The sequence below is a fragment of the Falco biarmicus genome, chromosome 13 (genome assembly GCF_023638135.1).
Source record: "Falco biarmicus isolate bFalBia1 chromosome 13, bFalBia1.pri, whole genome shotgun sequence".
In the NCBI taxonomy this organism is placed as follows: Eukaryota; Metazoa; Chordata; class Aves; order Falconiformes; family Falconidae; genus Falco; species Falco biarmicus.
The window spans coordinates 2,874,926-2,898,615 of record NC_079300.1 but is presented as its reverse complement, the minus strand read 5'-3'; the positions used below and the strand labels follow the sequence as shown (position 1 = coordinate 2,898,615).

Here is a 23,690-nt window from a genome sequence, read left to right as displayed (position 1 = left end):
ATGGTAAGAATGACTGAAATTCACTGATTTCCTCCTTCCCCACTCCACTCCCACGTAAGTATCTTAGGAAATGGACTGTACCCATCTGCTCCAAAGACAGGTTGCTTTCCCAGTGCTGTGGAGTGTAAAAGGATAATCAATAAAAAACTTTAAAGTGAAACACTGGTCAAATTAATCCTTTCAGAATTGCCAACAAAAGTTAGCAAATATGGACATCAAATTCGTATTTTAATAATGCTAAATGCATTTATGCATTTGTTTTGGGGAGGCCTTTTAGCTTTTTTTTCGTTAATGTTTTATTTACCCTTAATGGGGATTGATCAGTTTGATTTGAGTTTTGATTGTCATTTTCCAAATTAATCGTGCTCTTCTTGTTGAACGTTTTTTCTGGTGATATTTATCCACATTCTGTTTTTATAAATAGATAGATGTTTGTTTGACTGCTAAATCTTGCCCTTTGATTCACTTCTAACTTGATTTCATCAGTATGCTTAAATTCTTTGTGATGAAAGCAATTCTCCACCTAAATCTGTAAGTTCATGCTTTTAGATAATCATGTAAATTCCACAAACTTTCTCTTTTATTGCAGAATGAATTGTGGCCATTTTACTAGACTGGTAGTTTGCATATTTGACTGATTCTGTTATATGCAGCTTTTTATATTCCATGGCTTGCTCCATGGAATGTCTAATTTTGCTGGAAATTCTACTAAAAACATTTGGAAAACTTAATAACATTTAGGGAATATTGCCTAATATCTACAGAAAATGAAGGAAAACATTCTGCAAGTGTAACAACTACTCTTCACCCACCACACCATTTAAAAGAAATATGATTACAGTGCTATGGGTAAAAAATACTGAGCTCTGTGGTACCGTGTTTTGTTTCAGCTTTTTCTCAAAAAGATACAGACTGAACTTAATGACCAGGGTTGGTCACATATTTAGCAGTGTTTGTCCTTTTTTCCTAATTTTTTTTTTAAACTATCAACAAATGAGGGGGAAAAAGCATCTAAGAATTTTAAAACTACAGTGGTAGCAGGTACCTACAGAGAAGCTTTGAAAATAATTTAAGTGTTTAACATTAAAGCAGTGTTTTTCATTCAGGACAGTAAATTGTGTTACTAATGTAAAATTAACATTATTTATCCTTTAAATTAACATTAGCTATTGTACAAATATGAAAGAGAGAACAAGATTTTGAAAGTCAATGTATACAGTGCATGTGTTTTCATATTATTCTGATAGTGCTGAATTGTCCTAAGCTAGATCACTATGAAAAAACCCAAGCAAATCTGTTTTCTATAGAGTTACAACGAGCTTTGATCCCATTACATTTAGTTTTAGTCATGTTTCACAGACATATGCGTTTGGCAGTGTAACAAAAATAAGGGGTTTTTTTCCTGCGCTGTCTCTATTTCATCTACCTTTATTAATAGTCATGATCCTGAATTCTTTGTAGGTCAATAAAAGAAAAAATATTACAGATAGGTTTCCTATGGAGTTATGTTGTTGACCAATTCTTTCCAAGTTGGCATATTTGAATTTATTGGAGTGGGCTAATGCGACTTCTGGAAGAAAATGAAAACATGTGCATCATCTATGGAAGTAATAATCTATTTAAAGAACTACATCAATGTTTCATTTTCTAAGGTTAAGAATTTATAGGGGACAGTTTGTCATCCTATTTTTAGTTCTTGGGTCTAATAATTATGAGAATGTGCTTGGATTTCAGGAGAATTTTAGATATCCTCTGTCTGGCTTTGTTCTTCTAATACGCAGCTTAATTGATTTTTATAATCTTGTAAGTTTCAATTTGCCTTCCATTACATCAGAAAATTAATTTTCTGATTAGAAGCTTCTGGGAAGTTTGCACTAAAGTGTCAGCTCATCATGTAGAAGTAGTGAGAGCCGATTGCCAGCTTTTAGTGGATGTTCAGACTAATGTATTTTCAGATGTCAGCTACCTCTGCACTAACATGAAATGCCCCGTGGAGCACAAGGAAAACTAAGCCTTCAGTTAAAAATAGATAGATCAATAGATCAATAGATCGATAGATAGATATCCTTGGTTTCAGAGGACCTGAAACTTTCTGTGTCAGACTTGGATTGGAGGCTGGTTCCAGCATGCTTATCTTGGTTTGTATCAATTAGGGCATAAAAGGACGAGAGCATGTATTTAATGTTAGTCTGTTCTGTGCTCTGATTCCTGGAATGGATTGTGGGAGAGATTGCACGTTGTCTTTTCATAAACAATGGTGAAATTATTGGCAAAGACTAAGTCAGTGGATTAGGTATGTTGTGTAGGTTCTGACATCATGAGGAGGTACAGCAGCATCAGCTTTAGTTCAGCTTACATCAGCATTCCCCATTCAGAACTCCACATACTGGTGAACAGCTGAAACAGAGACCAGACAGTAACAACCAAGTGTCATTTGTACAGCTGACATCTGTATTACTCCTATAATTTAAAATATAAGAAAATACTCTTTCTTCACTATCTTTATTTCAGAACCTTTATGCTGTGGTATTATGTGGATGACCTTTCTTTATTTATTGCATTCAGTCCAGAAATAATAACTAACTAGATCCTTCATACTGAGTCTCAGAGCATCAATATTATAGATTTGAAAGACTGTCCTTGTTCCTGGGACACAGAATTCTCTGAATCTTCTCACTGAAATAATTTCACCGACATCTCAAAAGCCTCCTTGGTTTCCATTTATGGAAGTCAGTTTTCAATGACTACAGTACTTCATCTTTTTTACTACATTGTGCAATCAGAAAAGGGAAGCTTAAGTTAAGTTATTGCCTTTATGTATTTATTTAATATAATGAAACTTTTATAACTACTGTTTTTGTTCTTGAGTTGATTTCAATGAAAAATTAATTATGACACAGGAAAAGTGTAAGGTAAACAGTAATACCAAAGTATAACATTGCAGCTAATATTAGAACAAGGTTCATACAGTCATTCATATAATATAGTAGGGATATTCATACCCTTTTTTTCATTTTCTTTTTTTTTTTAACTTGGTATATCTAGGAAATACATAACAGCTATTTTTTAAAAATTGTTCCTATTTTACAAGTGGAGAGCTAAATTATTTTTATTATGACATTTTGTGTACATGATAAATGTAGCAGACATCTGCAGGGAGTATGAATCATTGGAGTGGTCTGAATTATACTGAGAGCTTTAAAAAATAACTGGAAAATAAAACTTCGTAATTGCTTTATAAATATATTTTATTTTTTAAAAAAACTGGGGTTTAATCTGGATATATTTATTGTGTATTTCAACTACCTGGAAAAAAAACACTTCTGGATAGTTTAGTTTTTTAAAAAAGTAGTTTTGGAAATGTATCCTCTCGGAGCTGCAGCGTATCCGCTATGCATAAAAAAGGTAGCACCAAAGCCACATTCTTCAAGTTCTCTAAACTGGTTCTTAGTGGATGGCTTGATGCCCCTTTATTATTCATTCTGACTGATGGGTAGATTCTTGATCAAAGGGAAATGACCTTTGAAACAGCCTTGTCTGTTTGGGAGGATCCCAATACTGAGTTTTGAAATAGTACTTCTTCAAAGTGTTCTCAGATAGATCACATCTGGCCAGCTGTGAAAAATATGTCTCAGATGTAGGACATTTAGAGCATTCTCTGAGTGTGCTTGTTACAATCATTTCTCCTACAACCTCAAGAGCTTACTCATTTGCCATATAAGGATGTCAGACATAGTTAAATATTATGCTCTTAATTACTATGGAGTGTTTCATACAGTATTTATCCCATTGAGACAGAAGAGTGTGTTATGGACCTTTCTCCAAAAATTGCAATTGCCTTTCCCAACTGCAGATCATATAGGCAGTAAATGGCGTGTCTGTCAGCCAAGAGGCATGGAAGCTGAAGCCTTAAAATTGAGTGCTTGAAACTGGAAATTCAGTCAATGCTGACATTGTCTTTTGCTCACCCTTATGCGTGTAGGCAGTAAAAGAGCCTTAACTCAGTAGGTCATCTTACATAGTATTCTGCAAATCATTAGTGTGACTGGGAGGTTGAATTTCATCCCATTGTGTTTCCGTGCTGTTGAGCATTTAAGTATGACACCTTTCTTTTACTGTAATTTTTGTGATTTCATTTCATATAAATCACATGAAGACTTTGTGTGAAGGACTTAGTATTTCTTGGGGTTTATGTGTACTGCAAAAGAAATCAGAATATGAAATGTGTTAGAAACATTAGGTGAGTATTTTCTTCCAACTGTCTCCCCTTTGGTATAATATCATGTATCCAAAAGTCATGAGAATCCAATGTCTACATTTAACTTCAATCACATGTTTTTTCTTACTGATTTGATTCTTAAGATTTTAAATGTATTTGACTATTCAGGTAGTTCTTCAAATGCTGAATGTTTTTTAAAATATTCCATTGCATAGTTCTGGAGAAGTGATAGTTGATATTTGCTTTTTGTTTTAAAATCTGATTTAATGTCTTCCTCAAAGTCCATAAAAAGCTTGTTTCATTTGTTCTCATCCACTTTCAGAGAAACGCTTGGAGATTTGGGATGATTTGTATGAACTGTATTTCTGAGATGCAAGAAATAGAAAACAAGTGTCTTGGTGTGAAAATTCTTCTAGTTTTTGACAAGAATGTATTAATAAGGATCTAGCTAACTTTAGATCCCTCATACATAAGTCTGGGGGAATTTAAGAATAAAGTTCTTCACTAGAGGAAATTAAAATATTGAAAAAGAACAAAATCAGCTTTAGTACTAAATGTAAGCATTTCTTGTAACTACATCCATGGTATGAATCAAAAGGAAAAAAGCAAATGCTAGTTTTTATACCTCTTCCTTGTTCTTTGTGCTAGGGGGATTTATAATTTTATTCTTCACAATGCTAACAGAGAGAATGAAAATATGGGAGGGAGATATCAAAGGATAAGAAATGACGTGCCGTTTCAGCAGAACACATGCTCTTCTTTTGCATTCACATTGCACTGGAGCAAGCGAATCCGTGGAGCCGTGTGGGTAGGAGGGGGGGGCAATGTGCCCTGTGCTGAGGCAGGCAAGGAATTAAAACGTTCAATGCAGCTTACACCCTGTCATTAGAGAGTATAAAGCTCCTTTTTTTTTATTTATTAAAATCATCTTGTAGCAGCCAGCCCACGAACCGCTGTATAATCTCTACTGTCATTTCCCGAGGCTGGCTAGCCGCTTGGGCAAAGCGGTGTCTCTGATCTGGACGGCACTGCAAGCTCTCAGTCACGCTGCTGTCACAGCTTCCTGCTGCCCCAGGAATTTTGAGCATCCATTTAAAAACCAACAAACCAAACTGATACTTTAGTAGAGGTAGATCATGTAAAGAGTAGGAAAAGGTGAAGGAAAATGTTAGCTGCAATACCGCAGAAATGCATTATGTCCTAGTGAGCCTTTCCACCTTACAAAATCCCAGTTACCAGGAAAAAGTGCAGTGATGCCGTTTTGCCTACTATTTGAATTTCTAGCTGCGTAGGAAGGCAGGTACACTGCATACTTACTTTGATAATAAGATTCTGAACTATAGTTATTTGACCTGTGCTTCCACAGCATTAAACTGTGATACTCCTCTGTGAGCACCTCTTAATTAGACTAAAATGGACGCAGCACACAAAACTATTGCTCCTGGTTCTCTCCAAAGCTAGACCAGATGTCACTACTTTGATTGCAGTAATGTTTCAATTTTTTGTTGTTATTGCAAGCATAGCAGCTGGAAATTTTGAATACATCCTTCCCCTGTACAGTAACAACAGAGAGTGGAGAAAAAGGTGGGCAAGGTATCAAGCTGTTTTTTTATGTTAGGAGGAAAACAGTATACAGGCATCGCTTTCAGAGCTTTTCATAACCCACCAATGTCCCATTGTGCCTTGTTTGTACTGACTGGTTTTGCCCAGGGCTTGATGTTTCTATATTCAGGAGCTACTGTCAACCACAGCATAAACTGAATGCATCACACTTCAGACCGTAAGCCTGTTGCACTCCTGCAACCAGTATAATTGTTTCTAAGTATTCACTTAATTTTTAGGTTGTGATTGCTTAGATTTGTGAATGAATGAGTACGCTTTAAATGTATTGTGACTAGATAACTTTTACCTAATGTACTTCAGGCATTGTGACATTCTTCATTTCTGCTGTAGCTAATGGTTTTCTTTTTTGTATCCCTGTTTTTCAAGAGTTGGACTTTAGATATCTAATCTCTTTGTTTTGCTTATTCAAACCACAATAAAAAGTTAGTTCATTGATGTGTCTTAAAAAATGATCACCCTGCAAATCTATTTATTACAATAAATCATTTCCAGAAAGTACCAAAAAAATAAGAAATATTTTCTCTTTTTCTGCAAGTGGTCATATGCTTTAGAGAAGCCAAATACTGGCAGCATATTTAATATTGCTTGGTCTACTGATGGCACGCAACTAGCCGGAGCATGTGGAAATGGACATGTCATCTTTGCCCATGTCGTGGAGCAGCACTGGGAGTGGAAGAACTTTGAAATAACGTTAATTAAGAGGAGAACCATGGAGGTAATTTTCACAGTTCAGAGCTGTGCATTCTGATTGCTAGCTTTCTAAGGCTCTTTTTAATACAAAATGGGCATTTTTAATCCTTGATAAAACATTATCCTTTTTTTTTCCCCGAGTGCATATGACTGAAAACATTTAAGATCATGAAATGGCCAAAGTTAGTAAATGGTGTAAATAATTATTAGTTGTGGAAAAGATCGGATCCATGTAAACCAAACCATGCCACCAGATGGACGAGAACTACATAACTCAGTACTTTATCCTCCAGAAAAGTGCAAAGCTCATTTAAAAAGCATGTGAAATTATCTGTGAGAGGCCACGTACAAAAGAGAGATGATACCAAGTATAATGAAAATGTTTATCCAGAAAACAATACAAATACATTGGCCAAAACCAAAGCGTTGTACTAAATAGCATTACAATAACTGTCAGCAAAGATGAAGTTGCATAACTGAGTGTAGGTAATACAGAGGAGCTTTCTTCACCTTATCTGCGTTCATGAGTTGTTGAGGTACTGATGCATTTTGTAGTAGCTGATGCTTTAATAACATTCAATGTATCCTTGTTGTTAATGACGCTGTGATGAATGTTGCTGTCTTACAGCATTTCCAGGTAAATTTGGTTTCTGACTATAACTGTAAAGAGATGTAACGTGCTTTTCTGCACCACATATTGTATTGCAGCCTAGATTCAGATCTTCCAAAACTACAGAAATTTGTCATGTATCATATAACATACATCAGGTACCTGCATGGCGCTTCCAGCTGAGTGCTGAGCAACAGGCATTGACCTCAGCGGGACCTGCCAAGTCTCAGCACTGCTGGAAATGAAACAGGCCCCTACATGTGGTTTCTGGAGCTTAAGTTTAGGATCCTTCTTTTGAAAAATCTTGGCCTTAATCCACATTTAGGTTACCAAATATCTGGGAATTAAGACAAAAATATGAATTTTTACCTTCTAATTTGTCCTCTGTGTTCCCAGACACTGACTCACAACATTCACTCTCTGAACACTGGGATAATATAAGATTTCCATTCTTACAAATTTTCCAAATTACACATTTGGTATTTGACATCAGGCCAATATTTTCAAAACTGAAGTCAAGTTCCTAAATTCCTAATTAGACCTTTAAATATTTTTTGGTCTTGATTCTTTTAATGTTGAATATGTAATTGGGAAAAGTTGTAACAACAGAAATGTTGTATTACAATTTGGTCCGGTGGGTGGGATAACATGAGTCAGTGTCTGGGAACACAGAAGACAAATTAGCAGGTAAAAATTCATATTTCTTCTTTCATTCCCAGACATCGACTCGTAACAGATGGGCTCTATGAATAATCTCCAGGGTGTTTGAATATGCAAACAACTCAGGAAGTATAGCTAACCCTGATTCAGGACTAATTTTTTATTTTATTATTTTATTTAATTCCTATATGTTTATGTAGGAAAATATTACCTACAAAAAAGTTCTAGATGCATTCTTTTTTCTTGAGTACTACAATAGCTAAGTTAATTACGGATGTATCACTGCAGCGGACATAGCAATTAATATGTCTTTGGAAATGATTTCTAGGCTTTCATAATAATTGAGTTCAGTCGTTGTTTTGCAGTTGGTTGCATAATGGCGAAAATGAAAAAGTAGTTACCACCCTCAGAATGGTGACATCTTAAAAAAAAACCAACAAAGAACAGCCCATAAGCAAACAAAAAAACCCTGCCATAAGAGACCTTCTTAGATTTTAGCTGCCTAAAATCTTCAAGCTCAGAAATCTGTGTTGATTATAGGCAAACTGTGATTTTCTTGAAACGTTGTCCTTTGAGCGAATTTTCACAGAAATGGCAAAGGCGCAGCCTGCTCATCAAGGCCATCTCCTAAATTTCCCTTACTTCAGAGAGGTAGCATTAAAGTATATGCTAGAGCTGTTCAGCATCTAGACAATACATCTTTATCCAAATCTTGGATATTGCTGAATTGTTTTGATGATAGAATGATGGGATCGCTGAAGTGTTATATTTCAAATGTTTAAATAATCAGCAACCAAACACTGAGTCTTAAAATGGGAACTTTCAGACATCCTTGAGCTCAGATGATTTTTCTCAACTTCATGTATAATATTGTTCTTATACCTTATGTATTCCAAGTACACATTTATTGCTCCTTTCTTATAAGGAACTCCATCCAGCTCTTCAGTAATTATTCATTGTTTATTCAGACTTTATTGAACCTTAGAGTTTAAGTTTTTACCAGTGCTGTTAAAGGGCCTGTTCCCACGTAGATATGTTCTAATTGCATATTAGTATCAGCATGTACCTAAAATAAGAAAGAAATATGGTATTTCACTAGTTAGTTTTCATTTCAGTTATTGTGTGTTTATTTAACAAAATTTTCTTTTGATTAGGTGCACAATGTTATTAATGATGCGGTAGATTTGTTGGAGTTCCGTGACAGGGTTATTAAGGCCTCTCTGAACTACGGGCATTTGGTTGTTTCAACTTCTCTTCAGTGTTACGTGTTTTCGTAAGTAATACAAATCCATGAAGCTTTCTCAAGTTTATCTGTTGGAGACTAGGAGAAATTTTATTTGAAATCCAGCAGTTAACTTTTATTTATTTATTTTAACAAATTGAAATATTCTATGGAACCTAGCATCATCTACAATGAAATGTATTAGAGTATAGTTGCCCTCCCCCATCATCCTTTCTTTCAGCTTCTTGCTGGTGCCATGACTGTTCATTTTGCTGCAAAAATTTGGCAGGCTTTCCTTTCACATAGAAGCTGCAGGAATGGTGACTGGATGTAAATGTATTTGTGCCTCCACCTAGGGACTCCTTTTTTTGGATTCTGCTTCTGGCATGCCATTATTTTGGAGTAGAATAGGAATGATTCAATCCTGCATCATGTTTTAAGAATATGATATTCTGTTTCGTGTGCAGAAATTTAAAGTTTACTCCTAAAGGCACTTATCAGTGAGATGTTCAGTGAGATGATTAATTCTGAACAGTAATGCAGCCTGTAGTAGGACACATGAGAGGGACTGTCCTAACTCCAGATCACTGTAAGAGTTGAATTGCGATTCAGAAATATTTAAAAAATATATTTATTTCATATAAATATGATTTTGCTGTTTAGTAAGACTCCTAGGTTAGCTGCTCTAGTGTGAAGGGATGCAAAAATGAAGGCAGAAGTGTTATTGGATCATACTGCACAGTTATCAGTGTTGCTTGGCTTCCTAAATGCTGTTTTCCTTTTGAAAACCTCCCTTTTTAGGAATATTAGATGATTAAAATGTGTATGCTTTACTTAGTGAGTTAAACTTTGTATTTGCAATGATACGTGAAGATTAGCATTTTTAACAAATGATGAATTATTTTTTTTTCAGTACAAAGAACTGGAATACACCACTGATCTTTGATCTGAAGGAAGGAACAGTTAGTTTGATTTTACAAGCAGAAAGGTAGGTAACTTCTTGTAATGCTCACTATTAGATGTGAACATGCATTTCCTAAACTTTTGTTATAAGTATGTAATGAGATATTAGGAATAGACAAAGAGTACACAGTATCGTTGAGTAGCATGGAAAGGCTTAGCTGGTATGTTTACTGTAGGTCTACGATGGTGGTAATGAATCTTTTAATACATTATGTATTTTATACTCTTATTTATGGGAGAAAGTAGAGCTGACATCTGGGTTTTTTTTATGTTTTATATTGCTTTTTTGAACTTCTATATATTTTTTATAAATTATCTTTGGTCTCCAGATTTTATTAAAAACATTGCCAGCTATGCCAAATAAATAGTTTCATTTTTCTTTATTTGTATTTTTAGTTGCAACACATTAATATGTTTTCCTCCTCTGTTTAAAAAAACTTTAATCTGTATTTCCTTTTAAAAATCATTTGTCAAAGAGATTATTACATATGCTTTTGTTTTAATCTGTATTTCCTAAAAATTATTTGTCAAAGAGATCTTTACATATGCTTTTGTTTTATTCTGTATTTCCTAAAAATCATTTGTCAAAGAGATCTTTACATGTGCTTTTGTTGAAGTCTTTCAAAGGACTAAGAATAGGAGTCAAAACTCTTGAGTTTTGGTTGTAGTATTAATTTTTGTGGACAAATATTGTTGGACAACTATTTCTACAAAGTGCAGCACAGTGCTCACAGCAATTTTGAATGCCTTGAATTAAACACGTATGTCCTAGTCTACAAAGATACTGCAGGAGAGAATGGGTAAGCAAGTGGACAGGATTTTGAAGATCAGTTTCTAGACTTGGAGTTTTGTGCTGCTGATTAAAAGAAATTTTGAAAATGTGGTACAGATTCTTTGGCAGTGTAGGTGATCCACAGAGACAAACCTAAAAATTAGGTAAAACCAGGCTACCTTTACAGATATATGTGCACACAAACAGCGGTTCATTTGGTGCCAGTGTTTGGTAACATTTACAATAGCTGAGGGTCTAACAACTGGCTTGTTGTTTATGGGTGTGTTTTTTGTGTCTTTGAACTAGAGATACTGTATTTACCAGTTATACAGAACATAAATAGTTCTACTTAACAATAAAAGTTTGCAATGTGTTCCTGCAAATAAGTTATTTTTCACTGAAGCCATGCATCGTGAGAGATGGTGATCAGTTCATTAAATGTCTTCTATTTTCTGCACTCTATAATCTAGTCACACTGAAGAAAATGGTACAGGTAATACTATTTCAAAGCTAGCTGTATACATTAAAGCTGTTTCTCACATACATTCATACACACAGCATCGTCTCATGGGGTGATGTGTGGGGAGTAGCATCTTACAACACCCTGTCATCAGGAGTTACAAGATTTAAATCCTGTAATATCTTAACAGATAAAGTCACAGTGATTCCAGGTAATAAGTATTTTTCATGGAAAAGATAACATTCACACTAAAACTGAAATATTCCATACAGAGCTTTCAGAATATCAACTTTGAAATGTAAAGTTTAGAAATTATGTATTTAACTGAAAACAATTTCAGGATGTTAGACAATTACCTTCAAACTGTTGAAACTATAATCATGCTTTTCTGCATTTAATTATTTACTTTTTGTTGTTGGTGGGTTGTTTTTTTTTTGGCAGGCATTTTCTTCTTGTAGATGGTGGAGGACTTTATTTATATTCATATGAAGGAAGATTAATTTCCTCTCCAAAATTTCCAGGAATGAGAACAGACATTTTAAATGCTCAGACAGTATCTCTGAGTAATGATACTCTAGCAGTAAAAGACAAAGCTGATGAAAAGGGTAAGTTCTCTGTTCTAGTAGTTCCGTGTTTACTAATAATTCATTATGAGGCTTTCAACATCTTTGGTACAAAAAAAAAAAAAAAAGCACAAAGCATAAACAATTTATCTGTGATATAAAGACAATATTTATTTTTAAAATGTATTACAATGATTGGTCTCGCTTAACATCGATGATAAGAGTTAGAGAATGATATATGTCTTTGCACTTCCAGTTGTGTGTAATGCATCAGAGAACCATGGAATCTTTGCATTAAATACTTGAACGGTAGGTTTTCACTCTCTGACATGATTTTTCTAAAGAAGTAACTCAGCAACTTTTTCTGCTTGGCTGCTGCTCTTAGAAGCTACCAGTATATTAGCTGTGATTAATTTTAGTTCTCGGGTGTTCTTTGCTTTAGTTTTTTTGGGTTTGTATCTTTACAGCACGTAGGTTTTATATGCAACTGATATGGCCATAGGTATGAGGCTGTGATGTACTCTGTCTCAGTGCTGTCTTCTTGAAGAGTTTTATTCTCTTAGCTTTTGTATTTTGGCATCAAAAGCACTGTGATTCTAAACCATAACATGGCCAAATGAGCTTCAGGTAAGTTTTTGCATTAACGAATGGTACAGGAATATCTGTTTGTCAGTCAGCTCTTTTCCTTTGTTCTCTCTGTTGATGCAAAGCTGTGAGTTTACCTGTGCAACAATATAAATTTAAGTGTCTGCTGGAGACAGACACTTCCCTTGCTGGAAAAACCCACAGCGCTGTGACTTTTGACTTCGTAACTGTGCCATTTATAGGCCATACAAGGATGACAATAGAGGGCTGGAGTGCTATCAATAGCAGTATTTCTCCTGCGATACAGCCAGTAAGGGGATTACCGGTGGGAGCAACTGTGCGCGGGAGGTGCTGTTATTGCAGAGTCAAACAGTGAAAACTTCCTGCCCGTGGTTCCAACTGACACTCGCTCGATCTATTAGCTATAACTCTGTTACCCTAGTATTAATGAATAGATTTTAAACAGATTCAGAATTTTAAAATTCTTTGTTCTGCAGCAAAGAACCACCATATCTATCTTCTTTTTGCCATAGAAAAAAGCCTTTCAGTGTGAAGTACAAAAGAAGATCCTGGCAGGGAGTTAGCCCTTTAGTACTGATTGCATGGTAGTTTTCTCAGCATATAACCTGCAACTTAAATTACTTGGTCAATGAAGAAAACCTTTATAAAGATCTTTTAAAATATCCTCACCCAAACAAAAGAAAAAGTAGGTGAGGTTTTTCTCACTTCCCTGTTACAAAGCATTTTTGCTACTCTGTACAACTGAAGAATGTACAAGAAAAAAAAATACATTTTATCTTTTGTGTGAGAACAAATACTTTCTTTCATTTTGAGTAATTATTTTTAAGAGTAGTAGCATTACTAGTATGTATTTAATTTTTGAGGAAAATTACTTCAGAAAATGTTATCATCAAACACGAAGACATTAGATATCTAAAACAGCTGTGTAATAATTAAAATTTATTTTAATCAGCAAAAATATATTTCAGTGTAAATTATTAGGAGGAAAGCAGTAGGATGCAAACAAAATCTAAATGGATAAGTAAAAAGTTGTATTTTATTTCTGATCTTTTCTTTTTTACTCTGTGTGTATGTCTATTTATATTACATGAGTGTATGTATATTTGTATATTAATACATGTAACACAGGGACTTTATACTTTTGCTGTAGTGACACCTTGATGTAGTTAGAACAAAAGCAGTAGAAGTACTTTCAATAAGTTGAGGTTATATAGAAAATGTATCCATAAATATTGACTGTTCTCTATATGCGTGCATATTTAACGTTTCAATGGCAAACTCACTCTCTTGCCCTGTTCCCCTGCCTGTCTTGCTGAGCAGACTGAAGAGCATCTCCATCTCCAAACCTTTCTCATTAGTGTCCTGAAAATCTTGTGAGCTGGTTCTGCATGCAGGGTAATCTTCATCAAAATTGTAATTTACAGAGGCTGGGTTTCTGGCTATGATTTCAAGATAAGCTCTCCAAATTATTCTGTTGATAGGAGCTTCCATCAGGGCAATGAGTAGGGGTGGGGTTTTTTTTCTTTTTTAGATACAAGCCCCACTAGTAGTGGTAAAAAGCCTGATAATATGCCAGCACATGGGAAAACAGATCCTTGGCACAGGAAACCGCGGCTTATCTAAGCCTGTTTATCCTTCTCAACTCACCCCAGCAGAAGCCGTTCTTTTTTTTCTTTGCCCTGTTTTGAGGGCAGGTCTGTTTTTCATAATGCACTGCAATATAGAAATATCTAAGATAGCTCAGTTTGATGCAGGAAGCAGTTTACATGTTGTAGCATGGAGCTCTCTACAAGCTAATTTACACTGAAACAGAGGACGCTATCACTTGCTGTCCTTCAGTGTTTTTACTTGGATACTCTTCCTCCTTCAGCAATCTAGAAAAAAGGTTGGTATCTCTGCATTTACAGTCCTTCCTCAGTCTCTAATAAAGCTGGAAGAGGGAGGTGAGCCTGTTCTTAAAATGGAGCTGCTCACCCTAGGAGCAGTTATTCTGTCGTAAGAGAACACGTGTGTTAAAAGGCACACAGTAGCTGTTCTCTTTCTCTGAGTGTTCAAAGTGAGAGAATACCCTTTATTCATATATTTCATTTATACATATTAAAAAGATCTATTTTAGGTTCTAAATGATTATAAAGTGATGTGGAATATTTCCAGACCAGAAAAAAGAAACAAAACAACCCCAAACTTACTTTCTTAAATACTTTTATAAACATTGTAGATTCACGAATAGTTAACCAATTTTACTTGTCAGTTAGGTACAGTGGTTTTCTTTAAAACTCTTAATCTCACTTCCTATAGCTAGTATAGTAGTTGTAAAATTGGCTTGTATAGCTAGATCAACAATTTCATGCAGGGAGACATGCATAAAAGTGAGAAGAATAGAACTTCTCAGAAACAACTAGGGTGGTGGGGTTTTTTGTATATTTAGTCTGCTGCCAAGAGCAAAACCTTTTTCTTCCTTTGCAAACTCAACCAATGTTTTCTGAACACCTGCTCTTACAGTTGTATTTAAAAAAAAAAAAAATCTGCCTGTATAACCATTGACCTCAAACCAACATCCTGTGTCCTAGTGAAGGAAATGCACAGCAGGATTAACATGTTAACATCGCCATCCTTTGGAATGAACTTGTATGTTCATCTTACGTAGTGTACTTACAGGTAGTGCTTTGAAATAGCAGGTGGGGTGTGCTACTGAACATCTGAAATGTTTCTGTCACATCTGAAAACATCCATGGACTAACGCTGAATTACGTGCTTTAAATTACAACCGGTGTTCCTTATAATGTTACAGTTTCCTCTAGGTTTGAATACTCTACCTATGCCTGTCTGAATTCATGTGCGTATTCACAGACTATGTATAAAGTATGTATGAATAGGTTTTGAACACACAGGGATATGTGTGCATCACACACACATACACTTGTATATATAAAGACAGAAAGAAAGGAAGAAAGAGAAACTTTATTTTTAAGTGAATTGCAAATTTGAGTCATCACTGGATATCCCATAAATAGAGATGGTGTAGGTGGGGGATTTTTGGAGGGTTTTTTTGTTTTATTTTTGTTTTGAGGGTGAGACAGGGAGAGTATAGAACAGATGGGCTTCTGGTAAAGATTGCAAGAATTTATATATATAATTCAAGTATATCTGGATAAAGCAGATACTTTTTGAGGAAGCCAGTTATTAATGTATTGCCATTAACTGTATCATCATGACAAGCTGAAAACCTGAACTGTCCTGCAAGAAAATATGTCTAGGGACCACTGTATTAAGAATTCAAAACAGAGCAGGTTTTTAACAAAATAGAGAATGCATTACACAATTGTTCGAAGGGCAGCTTTCTATATGATGATAATTTCTTCAGGAAAATATTCCACTCAATGGTATCACTTCCTAAACTTTCATATTCATCAAAATAATGGGTTAAGATTGAATAAATGTATCGGATAACCTTGGTAACATTAATTTATTCAGATGGAGAGTACAAACTTGCATCATATAGAACTCCATGTCATTTCTGTAAATAACCATTTGAGCTGTGATGGGAAGTAAAACATTACTTTTCTGTATCAGTCCATGATGTCATGTTTCAATGGCTATCAATGCTCTGGAAAGAAGGATATTTGAGAATTTTCACAGATCACTCCAATTGCAAAATGAGGCTATTCCGAAGCTCAGCAGACTCTGATGGTTAAGTTTTCCCAACTGTAAGATTCTTTTTTCACCAGAGTGTGAGTCATTGGTATATCTAGCACACAGTAATAAGTATCCACTTGCAGTAAATTATCCTCTGAAAATGAATGGAACTGCTTGAAAAGTCTATGAAGAACTCTTATTTGTAACTAATATTATTTTTTTTTTAATTTCTTCAGTTATCTACATATTTGAAGCTTTATCTGGAAAGCCATTGGGTGATGGAAAGCCTCTAACCCATAAGGTAAGGTGAAGAATCTAGTGTCTCTTTTTTATTATACTTTGAAATTAAGAATCAATAACGGATTTCCTCAGTAATGGGTCTAATAAACTTTTAAAGGCTTACCATCGTAATAGACAGGAGCTTGACAAGCCTAGCTGACATAACAAAAATCAGATTCTTTATGCAGCGTCGAGGTACAAAGGGATATGTTATAGGTTGTGTTCAGTTACTGGCATGTCTTTCCCATGCACATAAGAGTTTGAAACTACAGGCAAATAGTTTTGTTATGCAGTAAAACATCACCTGAGTTTCCTTTGCATGTCCTCCAAAGCTGCTTTCATTAGTGTCAACCTGTTGTTAATGCTGAAGAAAAGGAACATCATCAAAAAGTTGTCTGCCTTCAGTCTGAGCTTTTACTGTCTTCAAAAATGATTGCCTGAACTGCATCTTACTTTTCTTCACTCTTCTGGTATACAAAAAAGTCAAAAATAGGCAGCTTCTTTGGAGAGAAGAAAAAACATTCATCTTTTAGGCAGCTTTTGCTTTGAGACTGCAACTTGTATTTCTGTAGTTCTGTAGTAAATTCCTGAACTGCTGACTCTTCTCTGTTGCAGTTTTAGTTTAATCTGCATGAAATTCAATTCATATAATGCCTCATTCCACAGAGAAGACACACATAAAGTGTCTTCACAATCCGGTTTTTCAAGAGTTTTGTGCCTTATTTCTAGTAAAGCATTCATTTTTTTGAATATCACATGCTTTCTGTGATACGAATCTCCAAAATAAAAATCAGATATTTTCTTTTTCCTTTTCAGACGGAAATTGTGGCGATTGCTTTGGACCAGAAAGGGCTTACAAGTGAAAGAAAAATAGCTTTTATTGATAAGAACAGAGATCTCTACATTACTTCAGTTAAACGGTTTGGAAAAGAACAGAAGATTGTCAAAATAGGTAAGGAAAATTCAAAATAACGTTCAATCATGTGCTAGCAGGCAAATAGACTTTTATCTAGTAAAGAGACAAAATTTTGCTTTTTAGTTAATAGTGAAACTGGACTTGAAAAAAACATTGGAAATAGTTCTGTGGCTTCCGTAAGATAGTGGTAGAGGCAATTTTAGTACATTTTATCTAAATTTTGATAATATATCAGTTACATGTAAAGCAGCTGTTAACATTTAAGCACTTGTTACTGCATTCTGGAGCAAGCAGCTAGAAGGGTATTAGAGAAGAATGTATTCCTCAGAATTATTCAGTACAGAATCTTTCAGAAGGTTTTCTTGCAAATGCAAACTCTTAATTTCATAATGTTTTTTAATTAAAAGTTTAAATGCTGCAGGTAGATGCATGATCCATGAAGTACAAAGCTGCAGTCTGACCATTGTGTTAATTTTGGTCTCCAGTCTCAAAACCAAGTCCAAAAAACCATTATTCTGAAAAGAACTTACTTTCAGAAAGCAAGAACTGAATTTGACTGGAAGTTAAGTATGTAAGATGTTACTTTATAAACAAGGTGTTAAACTCAGTCCTTATAAAAGGAACTAAGAATGGCTAATAATTACCCTTTTACTACAGTTTGTGAAGTGTACCTTTATTTTGAAGTTTCTTGTGGAAATGCATGTTATTCTTCTATCTTTAAATTAAGGGACAATGGTTCAAACTTTGGCCTGGAACGACACGTCTAACATTCTTTGTGGGATTCAAGATACTCATTTTACAGTCTGGTACTACCCCAACACAGTCAATGTAGATAAAGATCTTTTGCCAAAAACTCTGTATGAAAAAGATGCAAGGTAATATATTCTTTTTTATCATAATAGTATTACTGTGTATTTTACCTACTTTACTCGTTCCTTAAAACATTATGTTAATTTTGGCAGCTGAAGTAAAAGCCAGGGTTGCAACTTCTAAAATTCTTCTTGTGTTACTACTTCTTGATTAGGAAATGAGGAAAAAGTGTTTTATAATTCATGTCATAAAGTTTGCAGTTGAAATGGATGATGCATATCTTGATGCATAAGCAAAATTTTAATCATATCTCATGAAATACTGCCTTAGTTGTTTGTAAAAAATCAAACAAAAAAGAAGATATGTTAAAAGTATCTGTTGGAAATTAAATGTATCAAAACATTACATCACAGATAATACTATTTCTAGCTCAGCATGTTTGCTTCAGTCTGCGCGCTTGTGATAATGAATTCAGGTGTTCTTGATGAAGGATTTTATATTTCATTCTAAGAGTTGTGGGAGCCCAAATACTTTTTACTGACAAATGTATTTGAAAATTTTTGCACAAATACCCAGTTTGCATTTGCCTTACAGCCAGTGTACGTGCATAACTAACATTTATTTTTAGTTAACATTACAACTACCTGTTGGATACAACTAGTGAATAACTAGGTGCTTAGATTTTTATGTGCTCTGGAAACGAAGTATAATCATGTTGTAATTTTGAAACAAAGATTTCTTTACATTCCTAATGTCCTTTTCAGTTAGAAAGAAGTAAATATTAACTTACCTTTCTTTCTCTACCCAGTGAATTTGGCAAAAATCCCCAGATTATACATTTTGTAGGAAATCAAATAACAATTAGAAGAGCAGATGGTTCACTTATTCACCTTAATATGTCACCTTATCCTGCGATTCTTCATGAATATATTAGTAGTTCTAAATGGGAAGATGCTGTCAGATTGTGTCGCTTTGTCAAGGTAAATGCTAATTATCAGGAATGTTCAGATATAATTTCACTGTAATATTTATGTTTTCAAGTATTCCTTTAATAATGGTAATTGCATTTCAGATGTTACATCTGATTTCCATTCTTCTGCTTTGTTGCTGATTGGTTTTGAGCTGGTCATGAAAAATTATACATTTTTCATAATTATGTAATATACAGATGCATCATTTCATAGTTGTCATTATATATAATAAAAATGCTTATTTTTATTCACAGCAAAGTCCAGTACTCACAGAAGTTAGTAATAAGCTTAACTTTTCAGGACTAGGCCTTAATATAACTGATTAAAAATTATCTGTGTCTCCACCATTGCCTAGTAGTTTTTCATGTTTTATTTCACTTGTTTTTTGTGTGATTTTTTTTTTCCCCTTTGCTTTCTTTTATATATATTTAGGCAACAGCAACAGATGAGGTGAGTCTGGGAGTCTTTAAAACTGACAATGAAAAATCTCCCCAAACCCTGCTTCCTTTCCCCCATGTAGTCCTAGAAAAGAGTTTAGCACTTTCATATGATTGCCATGACCTTAAATGGGTATTTCAATTATTTTTGTATTTGCATTATTAAATCAATACACATCCAGAAAACTTGGGTTGTATATTGATTTTTATTTTGGGTGCTAGCCCTTTAATAGTAGGCTTTTTTTCCCAGTATTTGGCAATGGGAACTGGGATTTCAGATTTCAAATGCAGTATTATGTTAACTTTTTTGAGTAATCTAAATGCATCATCTTTTAAAAATAAAACAACTGTATTGGGTGGTAATATTAATAGGTTTTTTTCTGATTGATATGAAGGTTTTCTAATTCAGGGGGTTTGTTTGGTCAAACTTCTCGTGCATCCTCTTCATTCTTATGGGCAGAGTCATCCAATGATTTTAGTCATACTTAAAAGGAAAAAATACTTTAATTTTTTGGTGCTTTTTAAATGAAATCTCAATATAGGTATCATGGTTTTTTCACTGTCCTTTTTTATGAGCTTTTCCTCATTAATCTGTTATCTGTCAACAAGTGAGGAAGGCCTTTCAAGAAAAACTGGAACAGAATCTTTATTTTCAGCGTGAAGAGTATTCACATCATCTGGTTTTAAGCATCCCCAAGTTGGATACTTCGGTCTTGGTCTTTGAAGACTTCTCCTTTGCATTGATTGACAAAAGAAAATTTTTGTCTTTGATAGAAGGTAATCTAATCTGGCCTAAACTAGATGGTGTGAATATCCTCTCTATTTGGTACTTTGTTTTTGGGCTGAGGGATGACCTGGAACACCCTTACACCAAGGTCTTGCCTTGAGTACTTTGTTTATCTTTCATGATTCGTAAACTCTTCATGGAGATACAGGGCTGTTTTGTTGATTTGGGGCAACCCAGGTAGACAGTTCAAAGCATTTCTAATCAGTAATAAGAAAACGGACCATCTTTCTGAGGAAAGAGAGAACACAAGACCAATTGGTGAAAAACTCCTAGAAACTTGGTCCCTTGAATAGTTTCAAGCTGAGCTTTCAGCATTTTATCACCTAAATTTCTAAATAATAGGGAAGCAGGAGAAAAATGTGACCAAGATTTTATTAGTATTTGATTCTCTGGACAACTTTGAATCTCCCAAATTATGGGCTACCAGGAGGAATGCTTATCTTGTCCTGAATCCTGGTAAAGAGTGGGAACATGTGCAAAGACGGTGATAGTGAAAGCCTTAGGCTAAATTACTGTATTTCATTGTCTTCAGTGGGTCTTACCAGTTTTGTTTCATATAAAAGCAATTTTGAGACATGGCATGGGAATATGTTTAAAGCATGCTCAGTGTAGCTGTTTAGTCAGTTTTAAATTAACAGTAATCCTATGCTGCTTCTAAAAACCTATTCTAAAAACCATATGATGAAGTGTTTAAAAAAAAATTCAAATTTGTTATTAAACATATTTAGCAAAACTACTAAAACCCACTTAATTCCTGGACTGTGTGTGGACTAACAAGTGTCTTCAAAATTAAATTTTTCCTGTCTGACCTAGAGTTTTCACATGTGGTAGCCTAAACTGTATTAATTAGTATGTTTTAGTAGTATAGCTTTGTTATAATGTTGTCAGACTTGAAAAGATAAGATACCAAAATGTCAGAATCTTCCTAAATGTTTTTCTGAGTTAGTGGAGTTTCCTTATTGTTGTGTAAAAAAACCCAAATAATATTGCAAAAGTTACAAAAATAGAAAACAAGGTTGTAATATTATTATTACCACTAAGGTTTTCTAATTCTTAGTTCTAAACATAAAATGTACTGAAAATATCACAAAGGAGACAGAACTTTTGAAGCTCTTATTTACTTTTCAGCAGGTTCATTGTTCTACAGTCAAATAATTTTTTCAGTTATAGTACGTTTATGATAAATGTATAGTTGTTGTCAGCATCGTGGTTCCAGTGCAGTTATTTGTGAAGCCAGGTTATGATCAGCCAGCTTAAACTGATTTTCCTAACTACAGCCAGTGCTTTAGTTTCCAGCATAGTTCCACGAGCAGGGACAGGGACACAGTGACGAGGCTGTGAAGTGATACAATGGCAGGAGTTCATTACTGGCTGAGATGCTGAGAGCTAATGACTCATTTAGCCACACTGTCAGTCTCAGCTGATCACAACTTCAACATTTTTATAATGAAGGAGTTCTGAGGAAAGATGAGAAAGTAGTGACTTTCTAATAAGAGAGTTAGACCACGGTGCCCTAAATGGCATACTGAGAAATGTTGTATTGTTATGCATTATATTCAGGACTTGCATACTTCCTTTGAGAAGTCATTTTTAGCAGGATAGTAAATATTCGAAGTTGTAAGAGTTGCGTTTTTTTTTTTTTTTTTAAATTTCAGGATCAGACGATGTGGGCTTGTTTAGCTGCTATGGCAGTTGCCAACAAAGACATGACTACAGCAGAAATCGCCTATGCATCAATTGGTGAGGTAAGAAAATTTAGTTATGTATTTCTAGTTGAATTGTTGCAAAACTAATTTTCTTCATTAATTTCCCTTATTAAACTACTGTACATCTCGTTAACAGATTGACAAAGTTCAGTATATCAATTCCATCAAAGATCTTCCATCAAAAGAATCAAGGATGGCTCATACACTGCTGTTCAGTGGAAACACCCAAGAAGCTGAAACCCTGCTTCTTCAAACAGGCCTTATCTATCAAGCTATTCAAGTCAACATTAATCTTTACAATTGGGATAGGTAGTATTTCTTCAAACACAGTATGTTTATAAGCAGTCTTACTGAGGTAACCTGTAAATTATTGAGATTGGTTGTTTTATTGCAGATGCTTACCTGTACTGTAATTGCCCAGAACTGTAAAAAGATGAAGTAAATCATATCCTGACAATAACCAAAGAAGTAACTTCTTTTCTGTCATGTTTAGAAGACAAGTATTCTGTGACAGAAGTGCAAAGCATGTTTGGAAGCATTTTTAAATAACATTTTGCTTTTTCATTATTTTTGACACAGCAAAGTCCTTAGTGATACCTCAAACTGTATGTGACCCTCAAAGAATTAAGGCTGTTTTGAAATGTCTTGTTGCTAAAAATAGATACGTTGCGATTCAGACTCCCAGCACTGTGTAGGTGGATGAAATATGAATTAGGCCTGAGAAAACAAAGTAGGAATTTCTCCTTTAAACAAAAACCCACGTTTTCTAACAAAATCTTCTGAGGCCATTTACTACTAATTTCTCTGCTATTATATTCATATCACCGTAGGCAAAAAGTTGTTTTTCCTCCCCACATATCTGTGGGGTTTATTATGTTGCCTATTATGTCTCATCTAAAAACTGTATCTATCAAACATAAGTATTCCTTATGCCATTGAGAAGAAAACAGATGTGAGAGTAATCGGTTATACTAATCCAATGCCTAATCTTTCCTCCCTATAGAATATTCATAAATGCTGTGTAGCATACACTATCAATAAGTATTATGACGCTGTTCAGGAGTGGTTCCTGACTGTTACAAAGTTATTAAAAATTATTACTTTTGCCCCTTTATATTGAGAGTGCTAAACTCTAACCACTCTGTTTTATTTCCTTGAAATAAAAAGACTCGTATTGTCAAACTCCAATGATGTGATGAGGTTGTCAACAGAAATAACCGTTGGATGTTTTTCATAGCATGCATCATAAAGTAGACAGTCTTCCTTCGCTGGCTACTTTTAACCTCTTGTGACCGATACTAATGTAAAACTGCTTGGCACTATAGATTAGGAATCTTTGCCTGCAGCCCGAATGCTTTTCAGCATATCGTTTTGCAAAACCATGGTGATTGTAGTTGTGCCAGAGCATTTATATAGCCTGACAAGCCCATTTCTGTTTTATTCCAGGGCCCTAGAACTAGCAGTAAAGCACAAGACACATGTTGACACGGTCCTGGCTTATCGACAAAAGTTCCTAGAGGACTTTGGTAAAAAAGAAACTAACAAAAGATTTTTGCAATATGCAGAAGGTGTAAGTATTGCTCAGAATTATTCCTACAGCTTTAGGTCAGCCTGCCCCTTGTAGCCACTTTGGGAGGGTGGGGAAGAATTGCTCTTACGTTTTCCTTCTTTGGTTCAAATGTGGACACAGATCTTAAAATTTTTACATCTGAATACAAGTTCATAGCTTGATGTGTGGCTACTTGGCTAGTGGTAGTTGT

At 34.7% G+C, this 23,690-nt stretch overlaps 1 protein-coding gene across 4 annotated transcripts in view; it reads left to right on the top strand.

Annotated features, from left to right (window-relative positions):
• The window catches only part of IFT80 (intraflagellar transport 80), a 54,002-nt gene that overhangs the window by 26,488 nt on the left and 3,824 nt on the right, over positions 1-23,690 (top strand). For 3 of the 4 annotated variants that reach the window (XM_056358424.1, XM_056358425.1, XM_056358427.1), the window contains exons 9-20: positions 6,378-6,557; positions 8,957-9,075; positions 9,938-10,012; positions 11,661-11,824; positions 16,261-16,325; positions 17,120-17,255; positions 17,947-18,094; positions 18,838-19,009; positions 19,433-19,450; positions 21,880-21,969; positions 22,067-22,239; positions 23,377-23,500. In XM_056358424.1, the coding sequence (XP_056214399.1) occupies positions 6,378-6,557; positions 8,957-9,075; positions 9,938-10,012; positions 11,661-11,824; positions 16,261-16,325; positions 17,120-17,255; positions 17,947-18,094; positions 18,838-19,009; positions 19,433-19,450; positions 21,880-21,969; positions 22,067-22,239; positions 23,377-23,500 (1,464 nt within the window). The remainder of the gene's footprint in view (positions 1-6,377; positions 6,558-8,956; positions 9,076-9,937; positions 10,013-11,660; positions 11,825-16,260; positions 16,326-17,119; positions 17,256-17,946; positions 18,095-18,837; positions 19,010-19,432; positions 19,451-21,879; positions 21,970-22,066; positions 22,240-23,376; positions 23,501-23,690) is intronic. The other variant, XM_056358426.1, reaches the window with a different exon arrangement.